The sequence below is a fragment of the Oryx dammah genome, unplaced genomic scaffold (assembly GCF_014754425.2).
Source record: "Oryx dammah isolate SB20612 unplaced genomic scaffold, SCBI_Odam_1.1 HiC_scaffold_17, whole genome shotgun sequence".
In the NCBI taxonomy this organism is placed as follows: Eukaryota; Metazoa; Chordata; class Mammalia; order Artiodactyla; family Bovidae; genus Oryx; species Oryx dammah.
Window position 1 is genome coordinate 49,367,353 of NW_024070201.1, and position 19,321 is coordinate 49,386,673.

General features: G+C 40.9%; 1 protein-coding gene across 2 annotated transcripts in view; it reads left to right on the forward strand.

Moving 5' to 3' along the window:
- Window positions 1-19,321, forward strand: part of RNF121 (ring finger protein 121) — an 84,381-nt gene that overhangs the window by 24,794 nt on the left and 40,266 nt on the right. For both annotated transcript variants that reach the window (XM_040258732.1, XM_040258731.1), the window contains exons 2-3: window positions 10,631-10,668; window positions 14,328-14,469. In XM_040258732.1, the coding sequence (XP_040114666.1) occupies window positions 10,631-10,668; window positions 14,328-14,469 (180 nt within the window). The remainder of the gene's footprint in view (window positions 1-10,630; window positions 10,669-14,327; window positions 14,470-19,321) is intronic.

Sequence of the window (19,321 nt, forward strand, 5' to 3'; positions counted from 1 at the left end):
AGATAGCCACAGGCAAAAGAATGAAGTTGGACGCCCTCCATAGCGCCATATGAAATAATTGACTCGAAACAGGCCAGTGGGGGAGGGGGGACAGACCAATGACCTAAATGTAATAACTAAAAATATAAAACTCTTAGAAGAAAAGATAGTAATAAATCACTATCAAATTAGACAGTAGTTTCTTGGATATGACACCAAAAGCAAAAGCAGTAAAAAAAAAAGGAAATTGTACTTCATCAAAATGAAAAACTTTTGTATTGCAAAGGACATCACCAAAGAAAGTAAAAAGACAACCCACAGAATGGGAGAAGGGGGTGGCTTAGACGGTAAAGAATCCACCTGCAATGCGGGAGACCTGGGTTTGATCCCTGGGTTGGGAAGATCCCCTGGAGGAGGGCATGGCAACCCATTCCAGTATTCTTGCCTGGAAAATCCCATGGACAGAGGAGCCTGGCAGGCTACAGTCCATGGGGTCGCAAAGAGTCTGACATGATTGAGCAACTAAGCACGCCACAGAATGGGAGAAAATACTTGCAGGTCATATATCAGATAAGAGACTTTATATCCAGAATATATAAAAACTTTTATAACTCAACAATAAAAATATAACCTACTTTGAAAAAATGGACAGAAGGGTTTCAATATGGCATGTAAGAAGCTCGGAAATCACTATTCTGTCCTAAGAATGAGTAAAAACCTGAAAAAATGAAAAATCAACAATTCTTAGATCTTTAAAAAAGTGAGGTCATAGGACAAAGGCAGGCTGCTGGCCTGAATCACAACTTACAGAAACAGAAACCTCTGTGGGAACCAGTATTGGAGCAGGGAAACCTGGATTGTAATAAATTGCTGGAGGCTCAGTGTGGACAACTCAAAATTAAAACTCCGCAGGTACTTATAGTTATTCAGGGCCCCCACAATGACCTTCCAGGTATCTGGCAGGTTCTTACAATGTGTATTGAGAAAAATCCCTTTGTGCTTTTGTGGGTGGCAGGGCGGGGAAAGAACCTTTTAAAAATACTACAGAGCATTCTGTTCTTCTTAAGATCTGCCATCAGGGGAAACTTGAACCATAGTCTAACCTTTTGGGGTTTTATCAGAGCCTGACTGATCTAGGGGAAAGAAAATACCCATCTCTAACCAGTTCTAGTGTTGGATAAGGGAAATCCCCAGCTCTAGTCCTCTTAAGCCATTGTGCCCCACCTAAGAGGGGTGGGTGAGGCACTGAGAAGCACTTGTGAAGTTCACATTCCACAGGCACAGACTCACTAAAGGACTGAAACCCAGTCATAGAACTGTGGGAGGCTGCTCCTCCCCAGCATCCTACCACTACAGTCAGTCAGTTCAGTTCAGTCGCTCAGTCGTGTCCGACTCTTTGCGACCCCATGAATTGCAGCACACCAGGCCTCCCTGTCCATCACCAACTCCTGGAGTTCACTCAGACTCAACGTCCATGGAGTCTGGATGCCATCCAGCCATCTCATCCTCTGTCATCCCCTTCTCCTCCTGCCCTCAATCCCTCCCAGCATCAGTCTTTTCCAATGAGTCAACTCTTCACATGAGGTGGCCAAAGTACTGCAGTTTCAGCTTTAGCATCATTCCTTCCAAAGAAATCCCAGGGCTGATCTTCAGAATGGACTGGTTGGATCTCCTAGGAGTCCAAGGGACTCTCAAGAGTCTTCTCCAACACCACAGTTCAAAAGCATCTATAGTACTAAAGCCCTATTTATAGAAATTCCTTTTACCTCGTATATCAATCATACCAAGCTATCAAAAAATTGCAAGATATACGAAAAGGCAAAACACACACTTTGAAGAGACAGGCCAAGTATCAGAATTAGACCCATCTCTGTCAGGGATGTTGGAATTACTATACCAGGAATTTAAAATAACTCTTGATTACTGTGTTATGCTCAAATGGATAAACTAGACAACATGCAAGAACAACTGAGCATTATACGCAGATAAATTTACATTCTAAGAAGGAATCAAAAAGAAATGTTTAGAGATCAAAAACACTGTGACAGAAATGAAAAATGCCTTTGATGGGCTTATCAATAGAATAGATAAAGCTGAAGAAGGAATCTCCGAGCTTGAGAATATTTCAGTAGAAACCTATTTAAAAAAAAAAAAAAAGACTTGAAAGAAACAGAATATCCAAGAACTGTGGGACAGCTACAAAAGATGTGCTGTTACGGTCTGAATGTTCCTGTTCCCCATAAATTCATATGTTGCAATCCTAATCCTAAAGGTATTAGTGTTAGGAGATGGGGCTTTTAGGAAGTGATTAGGTCCTGAGGGCAGAATCCCCATAATTGGAATCTGTACTCTTACAATAGGGGCCCCACAGAGTTTCCTAATCCCTTCCAGCTTGTGTTTGATCCTGGATTTCCACCCTCCAGAAATGTGAGAAGTAAATGTTTGTTGTTTATAAGCCACCTAGTCAATGGTACTTTGTTATAGCAACCTGCATAGACAGAGACAGATGCATCATGGGAATACCAGAAGGAGGAGAGAAACAAATATTTTAAACAATAATGACTGGGAATCTCCCCAAGTTAATGTCAGACACCAAACCACTGATCCAGGAAGTTCAGAAAACACCAAGCAGGATAAATGCCAATACTGTGCCTCCCCTCCCTCTACTACATTTAGGCATATCATTTTTCAAATCATAGAAAGTCAGAGACAAAGAAAAAATTCTGAAAGAAGCCAGCAGAGAAAACACTTTACCTATAGAAGAGCAAAGACAAACCCCCATCAGCCTAGATTTCTGTATCCTGAAAATCAGCCTTCAAAAGAGGAGAAATAGGGTCTCCCTGATGGTCCAGTGGTTAAGAATCCATCTGCCAATGCAGGGGACACAGGTTCAATCCCTGGTCTGGGAAGATTCCACGTGCTGCGGAGCAACTAAGCCGGTGCACCACGACTTCTGAGCCCATGCTTCACAAGAGAAGTGTGCACATTAAGAAGCCTGTGCACTGCAACTAGAGGAGCCCCAGCCCACTGGAACTAGAGAAAGCCTGTGTGTAGCAACAAAGACCCAAATAGAAAATTAAATTTAAAACGACAGACAAAAATAGAGCAGATTTGTTGCTAGTAGGCTCTCTTGCTTCCGGTGGCACTAGTGGTAAAGAATCCACCTGCCAGTGCGGAGATTCAAGAGACTCGGGCTTGATCCCTGCATCAAGAAGGTAGCCGGAGAAGGAAATGGCAACCCACTCCAGTATTCTTGCCTGGAAAGTCCCATGGGCAGAGGAGCCTGGCGGGCTACAGTCCACAGTGTGGCAAAGGGTCAGACATGACTGAGCACACGCAGAGACTTGTCTTGCAAGAAATATTAAAAGTTGTTTAGAGAGAGGAAAATAAGAGGGGTCAGAGCCTCAGGTCTACCTAAACAAAGGAAAAGTGTTGGAATGGGAGGAAGTGAAAGTAGACTGAAAAAAACGTTTACTTTACTAATTCTTTTTTTAATTGTAAATTTTATTGTATCTTAAATGTCATTTTCCACATGTTCTTTGCTAATATAGAAATATAACTTCTGTGTGTATGTTTATATTCTACCACCTTGCTGAACGCTGTTATTATAGAATTTTGTTTTAATAGATTCTTTGGGATTTTCTGTGTAGGTCATCATGTCATCTGCAAATAAGGGACAGTTTTATTTCTTTCTAATCTGTACCTTTTATCACTTTATTTTGCTGGCCATAAACTTCAGTATATTTTGAATAGTATTGGTGAGGGTGGACATCCTGACATTATTTCTGATCTTAGGGGAAAAGCATTCAGTCTTTCACCATTAAATATATAAGCTATAGGAATATTGTAGTTGTTCTTTTAGTTCACAAGTTGTTGATTGATATAACAGTGACTAGTTTTTTTGAAAGTTGTAATACCGACACTATATTTGACTGCATATGTTTGTGTATGTATGTGTATGTGTATTTATGGATAAGTGAAATGAATGACAGCAATGATACAAGGGATGAGAGGAGGAATTAAGATTATTTTATTGTTGTAAGGTACTCACACTGTGACGTGATACAGTATTATTTGAAAGTGGATTTTACTATTTATGTATACTTCAAATTCTAGAGCAACCTCTAAAAGAAGTAAAAATAAAAGTATAGGGAATTCCATGGTGGTCCAGTGGTTACAACTCTGTGCTTTCACTGCTGATGGCCCAGGTTCAATCCCTGGTTGGGGAACTAAGATCCCACAAACTGCACAGCATGGCCCAAAAAAAAAAGTATAACTGATAAGAAAGGAAAGGAAATGTAATCATATAATATTCTCAGTTAAAACTACAAAAGGCAGAAAAAGATTAGAAGACAAAAATAGGAACAGGTAAGGGCAACACATAGAAAGCAGTAACAAATATATAGTGATACTAATCCAACTATCAATAATCACTTTGAACATTAGTTGTTTAAATGCATCAATTAAAAGAGAGTGTCAGGAAAAAAGATTGTCAGGGACTTCCCTGGTGGTTCAGTGGTTAAGAATCCATCCTCCAGGGCAGAGGGTGCAGACCTCTAAATCTCTGGTTGGGAAACTAAGATGCCACGTGTGTGTGTGTGTTTTCAGTTGTGTCCGGTTCTTTATGACCCCATGGACTGTGGCCCACCAGGCTGCTCTGTCCGTGGAATTTTCCAGGCAAGAAATACTCAAATGGGTTGTCATTTACTCTTCCAGGGGATCTTCCCAACCCAGGGATTGAACCCATGTCTCTTGCGTCTCCTGCATTGGCAGGCAGATTCTTCACCACTGAGCCACCTGGGAAGCCCAGGATTCCACATGCCACAACTAAGACCTGACACAGCCATAAATAAATATACAATAAAGAAATAAAGGACTATTATCCGAAATACAGTCCATGGGGTCGCAAAGAGTTGGACACGACTGAGCGACTTCACTGTATCACTATATATCACTATCCAGAATACACAAAGAACACTTTCAACTCAGTAATAAGAAAACCTGTTTAAAAAGTAGGCTAGAGACTTTAACATACTGCCCACCAAAGAAGATATATAGATAGAAAATAAGCGTATGAAAGATGTCCCACCTCATGTAGTCAGTGAAATTCAAATTAAAATAGCAATGAGATACCACTGCACACCTATTAGAATAATCAGAATCTGAGGCACTGACACCACCAAATATGGGAGGATGTGGAGCAACAGGAGCTGCCATTCATTTCTGGTGGGAATGCGAGATAACATCTTCCATCCAGCTTTGGAAGACAGTTGGCGGTTTCTTGCAAAACTAAACTTACTATTACCATACCATATCCAGGTTGTGCTCCTTAATATATCCCTAAAGGATATATTAAAATGCTGAAAATGTATGTCCATACAGAAACCTGTACACAGATCTTTATAGCAGCTTAATAATTGCTAAAATTTGGAAGCAACCAAGATGTCTTTTGCTTCCCAGGTGGCCCAGTGGTAAAGAATCTGCCTGACAGTGCAGGAGACAAAGAGACACATGTTCAATCCCTACGCTGGGAAGATCCCCTGGAGTAGGAAATGGCAATCCATTCTAGTATTCTTGCCTGGAAAATTCCATGGACAGAGGAGCATGGCAAGCTGTAGTTCCGGGGATTGCAGAGTCTGGCATGACCGAGTACTAAGCACACACAGAGTGTCTTAGTAGGTGAATGGATAAATAAGCTGTGGTACTTCTAGACAGTGGAATTTTATTCAGTACTGAAACAGAAATGAGCTATTAAACCATGCAGATACATGGAGGAATGATAAATGCATGTTACTGAGTGAAAGAAGGCAACGTGAAAAGGCTGTGTACTACATGATTTCAATTATATGGAAAAGGTGATACTGTGGAGACCGTAAAAAGAGCAGTGGTGGCCAGGGATCAGGGAGGATGGAGGGATGAATAAGAGGAGCACAGAAAAGTTTTAGGTCAGTAAGACTACTCTGTATGATACTCTGTTTATGGATATGTGTCCATAAGAATGTTGTTTGTCCTAGTCCATAGAGTGTACATCAGTAGTGAACTCTGAGGTAAACTATGGACTTTGGGGTGATGATACGTCATGTAGGTTCCTTAGTTGGCACAAACGTACTTCTCTGATGAGGGATGTTGATGAGGGAGGCTATGCATATTGAGGACCAGGGAGCATATGGAAAATTCTGCTTTCCACTCCGTTTTGTTGTGAACATAAAAGTGAAGTCGCTCTGTTGTGTCCGACTCTGCGACCCCATGGACCGTAGCCTACCAGACTCCTCCGTCCATGGGATTTTCCAGGCAGGAATAGTGGATTAGTTTGCCATTTCCTTCTCCAGGAGACCTTCCTGACCCGATTGAACCTGGGTCTCCTGCACTGTGGGCAGACGCTTTACTGTCTGAGCCACCAGGGAAGTTTGTGAACCTGAAACTGCTGGGAAAAGTCTATTTTTAAGAATCTGGATAAATTTTTCTCCAAAGAAGATATGTGAATGGCTGATAGTCATACAAAAAGGTGCTCAACATTGTTATACATCAGAGGAATGCAAAATCAAAATCACGTTAATCTACCATTTCACACCCAGTGGGATGCTTCTTACCAAAAAGATAATACCCAGTGTTGTCAACGATGTGGAGGAATTGGGGCTCTCGTGCACTGCTGGTGGGCATGAGAAATGGTACAACTGCTGTGGAAAACAAGGTGGCAGTTCTTCCAGAGGTTAGGCATAGAGTTACCGAATAACCAGACCACTCCACTACTAGATATATATATGCTCAGGCGAAATGAGGTCACGTCTGTACGAAAACTCGTAAGTGAATGTTCATAACAGCATTATTTATAATAACAAAGCTGCAAACAGTGCAAATGCCCATCAGCTGATGAATAGGCAAAGAAAATACTGTATATCCATATAATATAGTAGTATTTGGCAGTAAAAAGGAATGACTATAGTACCTGCAGCAACTCTGAAAATATGCTATGAAAGAAGCCATTCTCTAAAGACCACATATTGTCAAATCTCATTCATATGAAACATCTAGAATAGGCAAATGTGGAGGTAGAGATCGAAATTAAATTAGTGGTTTCTTGGGCTGAGGGATGTTGCAGAGTGATGGCTGACTGGTATATGGTTTCATTTTGAGAGTGGTAAAAACCGTTCTAAATTTAAATAGCAGTGATGGTAGCACAACTCTGCATATACTAAAAACATTGAATAGCACATTTTAAATTTTATGCTGTGTGAATTAGATCTCAGAAAAGCAGTTCACAAAAGCAGTTCAGGTGTGGGAGGTGTGTGACCATAGGACGGACAGACTGTGAGTGCTGGAATGCGATAGCGGTGCGTTCATGTGCATGTGAATTACCTAGGTGTCTTATGAAATGCAGCTTCTGATGCAGGAGGTCTGGGATGGATTCTGAAGCCTCTGTTTTTAAGCTCTCAGGGTGCTGATGCTTCGGGACTGTGGATCATGCTCAAAGCAGTAGAGGATTTTTTTTTTTTCCCCTTCAGTGAGTGGGGTCAGTCTAATGGGCCTTTCTGGATCCAGGAGGATTTGGCTAGCATTTTGCAGGAAGGCAGAATGTGGTTTGGTGGAAGAGAAAGGCTGAAGGGACAAACTAATCAGTCTGTAGACTCAAGAGACCCCAGAGTATCAGTATTTGTGGGAGACAGAGGCCTGCTTGTGGGATTACACTGGTGGCTCCATCTGTGTTTTGCACCCGAGAAAATATATCAGTCAACCGCAGATCATTTTCCATTTTTGTGAAATTTTATCTTGCCCTCTGCCTGACATTTTTGGTTTAACTTCTTTCAAATCTGGACTTTGGTAGATTTACGTGACTAGAAGCTTTGTGAAATCCTAGGAGAGGAGTGATTGGTTGTCAAAAAGACATTCTGTGTATGAGTCTTAGGAGTGGAATATAGGCCTATCAATCCTGCCCTGAGAGCCTGCATAATTAGCTACCTGAGCCTGGACAGGGGACCTGAACGACTTACTGCTTGGCCCCAGATGAATAAACTCATTAGTGTGGGAGAAAATACAGATGTATTTCTAGGGTTCAGCTTACTTACAGAATAGCTTATAGCTCTCCCTGTTTTTCCACTTGAGCTAGATGACTGGTTTGGATGTAATTTTTAAAAGCTTTTGGTTCAGGATGGAAATATTAAAGCCACATCATTTCTTGACTTAGCATTACTCCACTCCAGTACTCATGCTACTCCATGAAACGCTAAATGGCCTTCTAAGGACCAGGTCTAGTCTCAGTGTAAGAGCTTGCCCTTCTGAGCTTTCCCTGAGGCTCTGAAAGCGTCACTTCCCTGTGCTCCACCAACATTCAGTTCCCTAGCCTCTCCAAGTATTTTGTAAAATACACTCAGGAGATTCAAGTTCGAACCCTAGGTTGGGAAGATTCCCTGGAGGAGGGCATGGCGACCCACTTCTGTATTCTTGCCTGGAAAATTCCGTGGACAGAGGACTGTGATGGGCTAGTCCATGGAGTTGCAACGAGTTGGACATGACTTAGCAACTGAGCACGTACGCTCCTAGGAGGAAAGGCAGTGAAATCACTTGCGATATAATACTAGTATATTCTCACAGCCCCACAATGAAGTCAGAAGACAATCTCTATTTTCTGGTGAGAGAAACTTTAAGGCACAAACAGTAGCACGCTTGGGCACTATCTCACAGAGAAGTGTCCCCATGCCTGGCCCAGTTCTCTGGATCTTCCTTGTTTTCCATTCAACAGACTTGTCTTGCTTTTTTGAACATGTAGTTGTGTTGTGTTGTTTTGTTTTGACATGCAGTTTTTTTAAGCATGATTTTCTAGGTGCCTCCAGAAAATGAATACTTATTTCCCAGATGCTCATTAGGTATTTTTCAAGTGTTTGTTTACATCCTCATTTAAGCATCTCCAGGTAGGATGCTGGTTTGTCAGCATACTTAACATATTACCCTATTGGAAGGAATTCTGTCCAATTCCATAAGTACTCATTGAGTGTTTAATATATGCTCAGCTCTGCTATTCTTGAAAGACGCAAAAGCAGTGTATTCTCCTTAGCTCTGTGAGATTCTCTAGGATGGGAGCAAGATAAACATAAGCAGGACTTGGACTAGGGTGACACATGCAAAGTGCAGGGCACAGACATGAAGGAGGCACTTACTGTTAAGGTCATGCAAGTGCAGGGTCAGTACCTGAAAATGTGTGCCCTGTAAATTTTGAGTCCTCCATGCCTTGCTTATATCACCCTGGCCCTGGCTCTGGATTTAAGCAGCAGTTAAATCACTTGGAAAGCATATCTAAGATAATGTAAGACTGTGGTTCTGAATTGTCTGCTCAGGTACCACCCAGCTGGGCCTTTCCATTTCCTCCATCTACTTGTCCTCTCTTGGAGAGGACCTCTGTCCTTCCAGGGAGATGAAGAACTGAGTCAGGTCACTTGAATAAATTCCGTGAGACAGTGTAAAGTAGGACAAAGGTGGTTGATTTCATTACTTTGGTTGGCTGGGGAAAGCCTTGGGATATTGTTTCTCACCTCCTCTCTCTCTTCCCCTCTTCTCCCTTCCCTTCTATCCCTCCCCTCTTTTCCTTTTCTCCCTTTCCTTCCTTCCCTAGATGGGGTATGTAGAAACCAGAAACCCCTCCCTAAGCAATGGTGAACATTCCCAGTGCGCACACGTAAAAGATGCATGGTAAATATGTACCAGTTTACTTAGTAGTAGAGTGATGTTCCGCCCATTTTACTTCAAACATTCCACTTCAGGTACTTTTCTGAAGTTATTAGAGGAACAATGGGAAACTGGGTCTTGAACTTCAGAAGTACTAAAGGAATATTTGTTGATTGATTCCTTTGAGTGTTTATGAGGGCTTTTCTTCTCTACATCAGAAAGCATTTTCAGCTCAGTTCAGTGTAAGAATGTATTGAGTGACTTATGTCCTGAGGTTTGGGTATTCTTCCATATGGCTACAAGGGAGTAGAAGACTCAAGCTCTGAACTTAAAGAATTTAGTATTATTCTGTTGTTGTTCATTTGCTCCGTCGTGTCTGACTCTTTGTGACCCCATGGACTGCAGCACGCCGCTTCCCTGTCCTTCACCATCTCCCGGAGTTTGTTCAAACTCATATCCGTTCAGTCAGTGATGCCGTCCCACCACTGCTCTAAATTTTAGAGCAGTGGTTTTCACCTGGGGGCAGTTTTTCATCCCCCAAGGGACGTTTGATAATATCTGTAGACTTTTTTGGTTGTTGTATCTGTGAAGATGTTACTCGCATCTAGTGGGTAGAGGCTAGGGATGCTGCTATACATTATGCAATCTACAGACTCCCCCCTTCCCAAACAACCCAGAGAATTAACCAGTCTCAGATTATCACTAGTGTCCAGGTTTAAGAAATCCTGCTATAAAAGGATAAGACTAACAAATAGAACTGGAGCTTTGTGGTTGGGAGGTCATACCACTAGCTGATAGCAGAGCAGGGACTGATGCTTAGTCTAATGAGGCCAATTAGAGTCAAATGGTATTATATGACAGAGTATTTTATCTAGCTTCATATCCCACAAATCCTGATTTATACTTTTAGCTCTAGCAAATGTGTGATCCCTGTATGTTGGGCAGGAACAGTTCTAAGACAGTAATGGATGTTTATGGTGGTGTCTTTCTACAGGTGGATATGTCAGAACTCTCTCCAGAGGAGCAATGGAAGTAAGTGTGACAGAACGGGCCCCTCATGGTGGGAACCATAGATTAATCCCACTGATAGAGTTGTACACCTACCCTTTTTGCTTCCTTGTCTGTGGGAGACAGTGACCTGTGACGAGGAGGACAAGTCATTTGAGATCTTTCCCAGTATTTGAGTCACTCCTGGGTAGCTACCTGACTCTTTGGGAGTAAATAGATAATTGTACCAAACCATCCATCTGGGTTTGAATACTACTTCAGCCATTTCCTAGTGATGTGATCTTGGGCAAGTTTACTTCATACTGCCTTAGTTTTTCCAATTTTTAAAATCAGGAAAACTACATTACCCATAATAGAGTTGAAGATTAATAATTGTGAAATTCTTAGAACACTGCCTGGCATGTGGTAAGCTTCCAGTAAGTGTTACCTGTTTTGAGGATGGTTATCATCATTAGCATCATCATCTGGGAACCAGGGCAGAGAGCTCTGTTTGAGAAAATGGGAGGTGTATTTTCTGATCTCACATCTGCTGCTAACTTGCTTTGTAACCAGAGTGAGTCAACAAATATCTTATTGTCATTATTGCTCCTCAGTAAATGAGTTTCAACTTCACAAGGTAGCTGACCAATAAGCTGAAATCCACCCAGTGAAGTTTTAATAGTGAGAAAAAAGCACTTCATTTAGAGGAAAAGTATTGATGATAAAAATATAGAATGGCAAAGATAGTGACTCATATGACAAGATTTTAGGTGACTTTAAGTGTAATATGCACCAGTTGTATACCTGAGCTACCAAAATATTCCACATTTTGGAAGGTGTTCATTGAGAGTATTCTGTCTGCCTTAAGGGAAGTAACAGTACTACTGTGTTCTGTTTTGCTGAGTCCACACTGACTGTATTGTAAATACTGCATATTAAAAGATCTTTCGCTAAATACATCTAGAAGGCATTCAGAATTAATGGTCTTCACATTATGTTATATGCATCATGTTTAAAAGATCTAGAACTGTTAGCCTAATAGGGCCCAGGAAAATGGTGGTAGGAACAGGATTTTTTTTTAATGTATTTATTTTTGGTTGTGCTGGGTCTTCGTTGCAGCAAGCAGGAGCTACTCTCTAGTTGTAGTGGGTGGGCTTCTCACTGCAGTGGCTTCACTTGTTGTGAAGCACGGCTCTAGGCCATGGACTTTGTAGTTGCAGCTCCAGGACTCTAGAGTGCAGGCTTAGTAGTTGTGGTAGACAGGCTTAGTTGCTTCGTGGCATCGGGATCTTCCCAGATCAGAGACTGAACCTGTGTCTCCTGCATTGGCAGGTGGATTCTTTACCACTGAGCCACCAGGGAAGCCTGGTTTTGTTTTGTTTTTAAATACTATTATGATAAATATTTGAAGGGGCAGCATTGGGAAAGAGAGTGGATATGTTCCAGAGCATGGGGTTAGGTCTGAAGGATTGATGCTGTAGTAAGATAGATTTTATGTCATTATCAGAAACATCATTAAAATAATCGTGGTATATTGGGACTTCCCTGGTAGTCCATTGACTAAGGCTCTGTGCTCCCAATGTGGGGGACCCGGGTTCAGTCCCTGATCAGGGAACTAGTTCCCACATGCCACAACTAAGATCTGGGGCAGGTAAATAAATACTAAAAAAAAAATAATAATAATGGGATATTGTGAGATACTGAGCTTCCTGCTTCTTAAAGCATTAGAATTTTATTCCTTCATAGGCACACTACTAAAAATGTGTCAGACACTGCTGGTTCTAAATAGGTTACTTTAAGAGGCATATATTCTCAGCCAGTGGAGGTATTCAAACACAGGATTGCAAACTTGAGCTAGATAACTTCTATTTTTTCCTCAATCCTTTCTTTGATTTCTTGTACACATTCAATCAGTTATATACTGTCTGAGAACAGGAAACTTATCTTTTATTGTCTTTATAGCTCCCCACAGTCCTTAGGTTTTTAAATATCCATTGCCCTTTTAGTTTGGGCAACAAATAAACAATCCTATGAGGGAGGCAGAAAAGATACGGACTCCTTTTGATAGGTGAAGAAATTGTGGTGAAGAGATGTACAATTTCTTGGCTAAGACCACATAGGTGTTTCTGAACCTAAGTTTCTGACTCCTCCCCATATTAATATATTTTGTCAGATTCTCCCACCTAGGATAAAAATTTATGTAAATGAACCCTTAGGTACTGTGGGTGCCTGGCTGGCTATTTGGCTGCCTACTAAATCTTCCAACTTAACATTTTATTATATGATGAAAAATCTCATATACAGAAAAGTTGAAAGAATTGTACACTGAACACCCTTGTACCTACCACCTAGAATCTACAGCTAACTTTTTACTATATTTCTTTATGATTTATTTGTCTATAACGCATCCCACTGGTTCTTCTTGTTTAGTCTCTCATTGCCCTTGGGGAATTCCATGAAGATACATACCATTTATGTTGTCCTTTCCCTTTCTCCCTGATACCCTCGGGTATGGAGAACTTGCTGGAGATGGAAATGGCAACCCACTCCAGTGTCCTTGCCAGGAGAATCCTATGGACAGAGAAGCCTGGCAGGCTACAGTCCATGGGATCGCAAAGAGTTGGACACAACAGAGCGACTAAACCCCCACCGTCACCACCATGGAGAACTTGCACCAAAGCTTCTGACCACAGGTTATATTTGTATTCAGTTTTCTAATTCCTTTATTCCTCTCCCTTAGCTGACTCTGACCCAGAATGGTAGGATTGACTTTTCTGTTCTCAGAGGAAGCGTTTTGCCTGTATTGGCCAAGGGAGTCACTTTCTGCCAATCCTCAAGACAAGAGAATGCCAGCCTTGGATTAAATAAGAGTTTCTAGCTTTTCTCTCCTGAGCCCTTAAAGAGACTATTTACCTCTGGATACTGATAGTGAAGTCACTGTTGCAGTGGTATAAAGCTGAAGCAGTTCACGTTTTTCAGGCTTTAGTCTTAAGGATCTCTGATCCTGACAGAGAGGGTAGGACAAATAAAGCAAGACTTTAACCCTGAAATTAGCACACATTTGCAATATTATTCCTTTATTGGTGTCATAAATATCATTGAATAAGAGTATGAGCCTTTATGGCTGTGACCTTCTCTCTGGGTTACTTTTCTCCTTCCAGTGACAGGTTGAAATAGGACCAAAATGGAAAGGAATCCACTGTTCCTACCATTTGGGGTAGGGAGCAGGCCACCAACCTTTAACCCCATACCTAACCTTGGTGACTGGAGCCCCTAGAACCCCTGTTCTATCTCAGAATTCCTGTCTTCTAAGGCATGTGTCTTTCTAGCCCCTAATTTGTACAGTTTAAGAGTATGTTCTGGACTTCCTTCATGGTCCAGTGGTTAAGAATCTGCCTGCCAGTGCAGGAGACACAGGTTTGATCCCTGGTCTGAGAAGATTCCTCATGCCTGGGAATAACTAAGCCTGTGTGCCACAGCTACTGAAGCCTGCACACTGCAACTGGAGAGTAGCCCCCACTCACCGCAACTAAGGAAAGCCCACATGCAGCAACAAAGACCATGTGCAGCCAAAAATAAAAATTTTTATTATTTTTTAAAACAGTGTGTTCTGAGCTATAGACCAGTGGGTATCCCTGGAAAGCACTGCCCCTTTATCACCATACCATCTCTGACCTAGCTCACTGCATCTGTTTGGCTTTCAGGATCGAGCACGCACGCATGCATGCCAAGCATCGCGGCCACGAAGCCATGCATGCTGAAATGGTCCTCATCCTTATTGCTACTTTGGTGGTGGCCCAGCTGCTCCTGGTGCAGTGGAAACAGAGACATCCCCGCTCCTACAATGTAAGCCACTTTGCTCATTTCTTTGGTTGCCAGTCATCAAGAGACTCTTATTAAGTATTCAAGAGTCCAGCCTAACCCAGGCCTCATGTAGGCAAGGAATCAATAATAATAATAATAATAATAAACTGTGTGTGAATAGTGTGTGGTAAATGTGCCTTTAAGGGACAAGTGATTCAGATGGTAAAAACTGGGCTAGAACCTGAACCTGCTTTCATGGCCAGAAAAGGTAGGTCCTTCCTTTTAACATTGTGGGATAAATTCATGAAGGAACTGTTCATCAAGAGCTATTCAAATAGATTAGAAAGACCAGGCCTCCAGTGAATCTTTAGATTAATATTTTTAAAAGGCACTGACAGTGGGAAGGCAGTGTAGCAGGTGATGAGAAGGCAGGGTCAGAGTTAGAGAGACCTATAAAGGTACTAATAGAGGAAATGAGGAACAAAAACAAAAACATACAAAACCTATAGCTAAATGGCAGAAATAAACCCTTGCTTATTAGTAATTACTTTAAATGTAAGTGAATTAAATTCTCTTTTAAAAAGGCTGATTGTCAGATTGATTTAAGAAAACACATTATCCATCCATATACTGTCTGTAAGATACTCTAGATACAAAGAAACAAGATAAAAGTAAAAGTATGGAATAAGATATTTCGTGCAAATGATAACCGAGAAAAAGCTGGTGACTCTTGAATATCAGACAAAATAGAATTTTAAGTCAAAAAAGGTACACGAGATAAAAAAGGATGTTGTTGTTCAGTCACTAAATCATGTCCGACTCTTTGTGATTCCATGGACTGCAGCATGTACCAGGCTTCCTGGTCCTTCACTGTCTCATGGAGTTTGCTCAGATTCATGTCCATTGAGTTGGTGATGCTATCTAAACAATTTTATCCTCTGCTGCCCCCTTCTTTTGCCTTTAGTCTTTCCTAGCATCAGGGTCTTTTCCAGTGAGACAGCTCTTTGCATCAGGTGGCCAAAATATTGGAGCTTCAGTTTCAGTATCAGTCCTTCCAATGAATATTGAGGGTTAATTTCCTTTAGGATTGACTGGTTTGATCTCCTTGCTGTACAAGGGACTCTCAAGAGTCTTCTCCAGAACCACAGTTCAAAGACATCAATTCTTTGGCACTTAGCTTTCTTTATGATCCAGCTCTCATGTCCATGCATGACTACTGGAAAAACCATAGCTTTGACTCTACAGACCTTTGTTGGCAAAGCGATGTCTCTGCTTTTTAATACACTGTCTAGGTTTGTCATAGCTTTCCTTCCAAGGAGCAAGCATCTTTTAATTTCATGGCTGTGGTCACCATCCACAGTGATCTTGGAGCCCAAGAAAATAAAATCTGTTACTGCTTCCACTTTTTCCCATCTATTTGCTGTGATTACATATTGATAAAAGGTTCACTGCAGCCAGAAGATAGAACAATTATAAACATATATGCAGCCTAACAAAGGAGTTCCCAGATCCGTGAAGCAAGAATTAACAGAATTGAAGGGAGAAACAGATGGTTCTATAGTAATAGTTGTAGAGCTCAGTACCGCACTTCCATAATGGATAGAATAACCAGATAGAAGACTAACAGATAACAGAGGACTTGAACAATATTATAAACCAATTAGACCTAATAGAGATACACAGCACACTCTACCCAGCAACAGCAGAATACATGTTCTTCTTAAGTGCACATAGCCCATTCAACAGGATAGACCATATGTTAGGCCACAAAGTAAACCTCAGTAAATTAAAAAACATTGAAATCACAAATGCAGCTACTCTGGACAAGGACATGGCAGGTAGTATACTGAATTCTTTTATAACTATTATTGTAGAAGTATTTAACCTTTTCAAGTATAACAGCGCTTCTTCAACATAAAAAACTTGGCAAGCATCCACATGATGATAATTATACTTTGAAAGAATATGTAAACACATACATTAGTAATCAGTTCAGTTCAGTCATTCAGTTGTGTCTGACTCTTTGCAACCCCAGGGACTGCAGCATACCAGGCCTCCCTGTCCTTCACCAACTCCTGGAGTTTACTCAAACTCATGTCCATTGAGTCGGTGATGTCATCCAACCATCTCATCCTCTGTCGTCCCCTTCTCCTCCCGTTCCACTGTTTCCACTGTTTCTCCATTTGCCATGAAGAGATGGGGCCAGATACCACGATCTTAGTTTTTTGAATGTTGAGCTTTAAGCCAACTTCTTCACTCTCCTCTTACTTTCATCAAGAGGCTCTTTAGTTCTTCTTTGCTTTCTGCCATAAGGGTGGTGTCATCTGCATAACTAAGGTTATTGATATTTCTCCTTGCAGTCTTGATTCCAACTTGTGCTTCATCCAGCCCAGCGTTTCTCATGATGTACTCTGCATCTAAGTTAAATAAGCAGGGTGATGATTATTTATGTCAAGGAGCCTTGACGTACTCCTTTCCCTATTTGGAACCAGTCTGTTGTTCCATGTCCAGTTCTAACTGTTTCTTCCTCACCTGCGTACAGATTTCTCAAGAGGCAGATCAGGTGGTCTGGTATTCCCATCTCTTTCAGGTAATAGCAATTACTAATTCAGTAAATGTCAGTAATAGCTAACATTTATTGAATTCTTACTGTGCCAGCCACTGTTCTAAGCATTTTACATATATACCCCGTTTAATCCTCACAATAATCCAATGAATACTGTTGCCTCCCATTATAGATAAGGAACTGAGACAGAATGGCTAAGTAACCTGCTCCAGTGGTAAGACCATTATTTGAACCCAGACAGTTTTACTCCAGAGCTTTTAGTCTTAAACCCTAAATAATTCTTTTTCTCTAGTATGTGCTTTTTTAGACCTCTTATAATGTGGCCAGAGATGTCCAGGGGTCTGTAACCCACAGGATGGGAACTGCTAAACTATCTCATTTAACCCTCCTAATAGCCCTTGAGGTAAGTGCTGTGAACAAACTGAGGTCCAGAGAGTTCAGGCATGCAGGAGAAACTAATTGATAAAGACATGATTTGAATCCAGATCTTCTGTTTCATGTTTCATAGTTTTGACTGTGCTTCTGGAAAGGATTTCTATCGGGGGAACCAGAGGATAATCTGAAGCATAGGAGGAAGAGAGACTAATTTTGCCTTTGAGCTGGCACATGTTCCAGACATTATTGGCACGTAGCCACCTCAGGTATTGTCATGTACCTCAAGTAGAGACATCTGTATTTTCAGGTCATAGTGCATGGAATTACCACATGACACCAAGGCTCTTTAAACCAGGCACCATCCAACAGACTAAGCCGTCTGGGTGGAGCTTAATGTCTAGACCCTGTTGGGCTTCACCCTGCCATGTGAGATAAGTCACTTGTTTCTCCTGTGTGCTTACAATACCTATTCTATAAAATGGGGATTATCAGGATAGTTTAATTGAACCTAGAAACTAAGAAAAATCTTAAGTCAAATGTCAAGTGAACCCACTTTGCATTTCTGTGTTTATATTTAGAAATGATTATATAATGTTAGCTTATCTGCAGAGATTTTTGAAAATCTCTGAAGAATTGAAGATGCATATATATATATATACTGCAGTGTCTTTTCATATGTATTTTTTAAAAAAGCAATGACGTTCTTACTTAAAATAGTATCTTAAGAAAAAAACCTGATGTAGAAAATGAGAAGATGTTCTGCCTGGGCTGGTAACCCTCACCCCTCCGCTTTCTCAAGAACATACATAGGACTCATCAGAGTGTTAGAAAACCACTAATGTGTCATTCACTAGTTAATCCTTAATAGGAATGTGATTGTAAGTTAATGAGGCCAGTTGTATAAGGAAATGCACAGTCATCTCATTACTTAATTGCCATGCCCTGTAAACATTATGCTGAAGTGTGTTGGTAAGAGGACATGCTAGCATTATAGCATATCTTGCACTGAGAAATTTAAACTCTTATCTTTAGAAAATTGGAAGAAGAAATCTGTATGTCCTGCTTTATGCTGCTCTTATTCAATAATTATCTATATTGGTTTTGTTAAAACTTTGATTAACTTGAATACAGTGAATATTTTTACTGCTTTAAAATACTAACTTTGGAAGAAGAAAAATTCCAAGATGTATGTACACAATGGCATCTCCTGTCCTTTTTCCAGCTTATCAGAAGTTGGAGCTGTTTGCCTTGCAACAGTAAATACGCTAAGTCAGACTGTCTGACTTGATTAGCCAGTGCTCCTGCTTCCTGGCTATCTGACTTTGTACTTCTCTGAGACTCAGTTCTTCTTGTCTCTAAACTGGGGTCATAATGTCTATCTCATGTGTTGTAGAGATTATATAAGATCACATGGCAAAGTATTCTGTAAACTCCAAAGCTAATGTTAGGGACTTTTTTGCTCCTATTCTTAAGAGAAAAAAAGCCCAAGGCATAAAAATATCTTAAGGTACTATTTTATGTGGAAATGGAATAGAATTTTATTTTTGTTAAGGACAATTTCACATAACAGAATTCACTATTTTACCTGTTCTAAAGTGTATAATTCAGTGTCCTTTAGCATATCCACATTGTTGTGCAACCACTGTCACTATTTAGTTCTAGAACATTTTTGTTACCCCAAAAAGAAGCTCCATGCCCATTAAGCAATCACTTCCCATTTCCCCCCTCCCAGCACACCCTGGCAACCACTAAGCTGCTTTCTGTGTATTTGCCTATTCTAGATATAAATAGAATCGTACAGTGTGTGGCCTTTTGTGCCTGACTTCTTTCACTTAATAGTGTTTGCAAAGTTCATTCACACTGCAGTATCTACCAGTACTTTGTTCCTTCTATGGTTGTATAATATTCCATTGTGTGGATATACTGCATTTTGTTTATCCATTCATCAGTTGG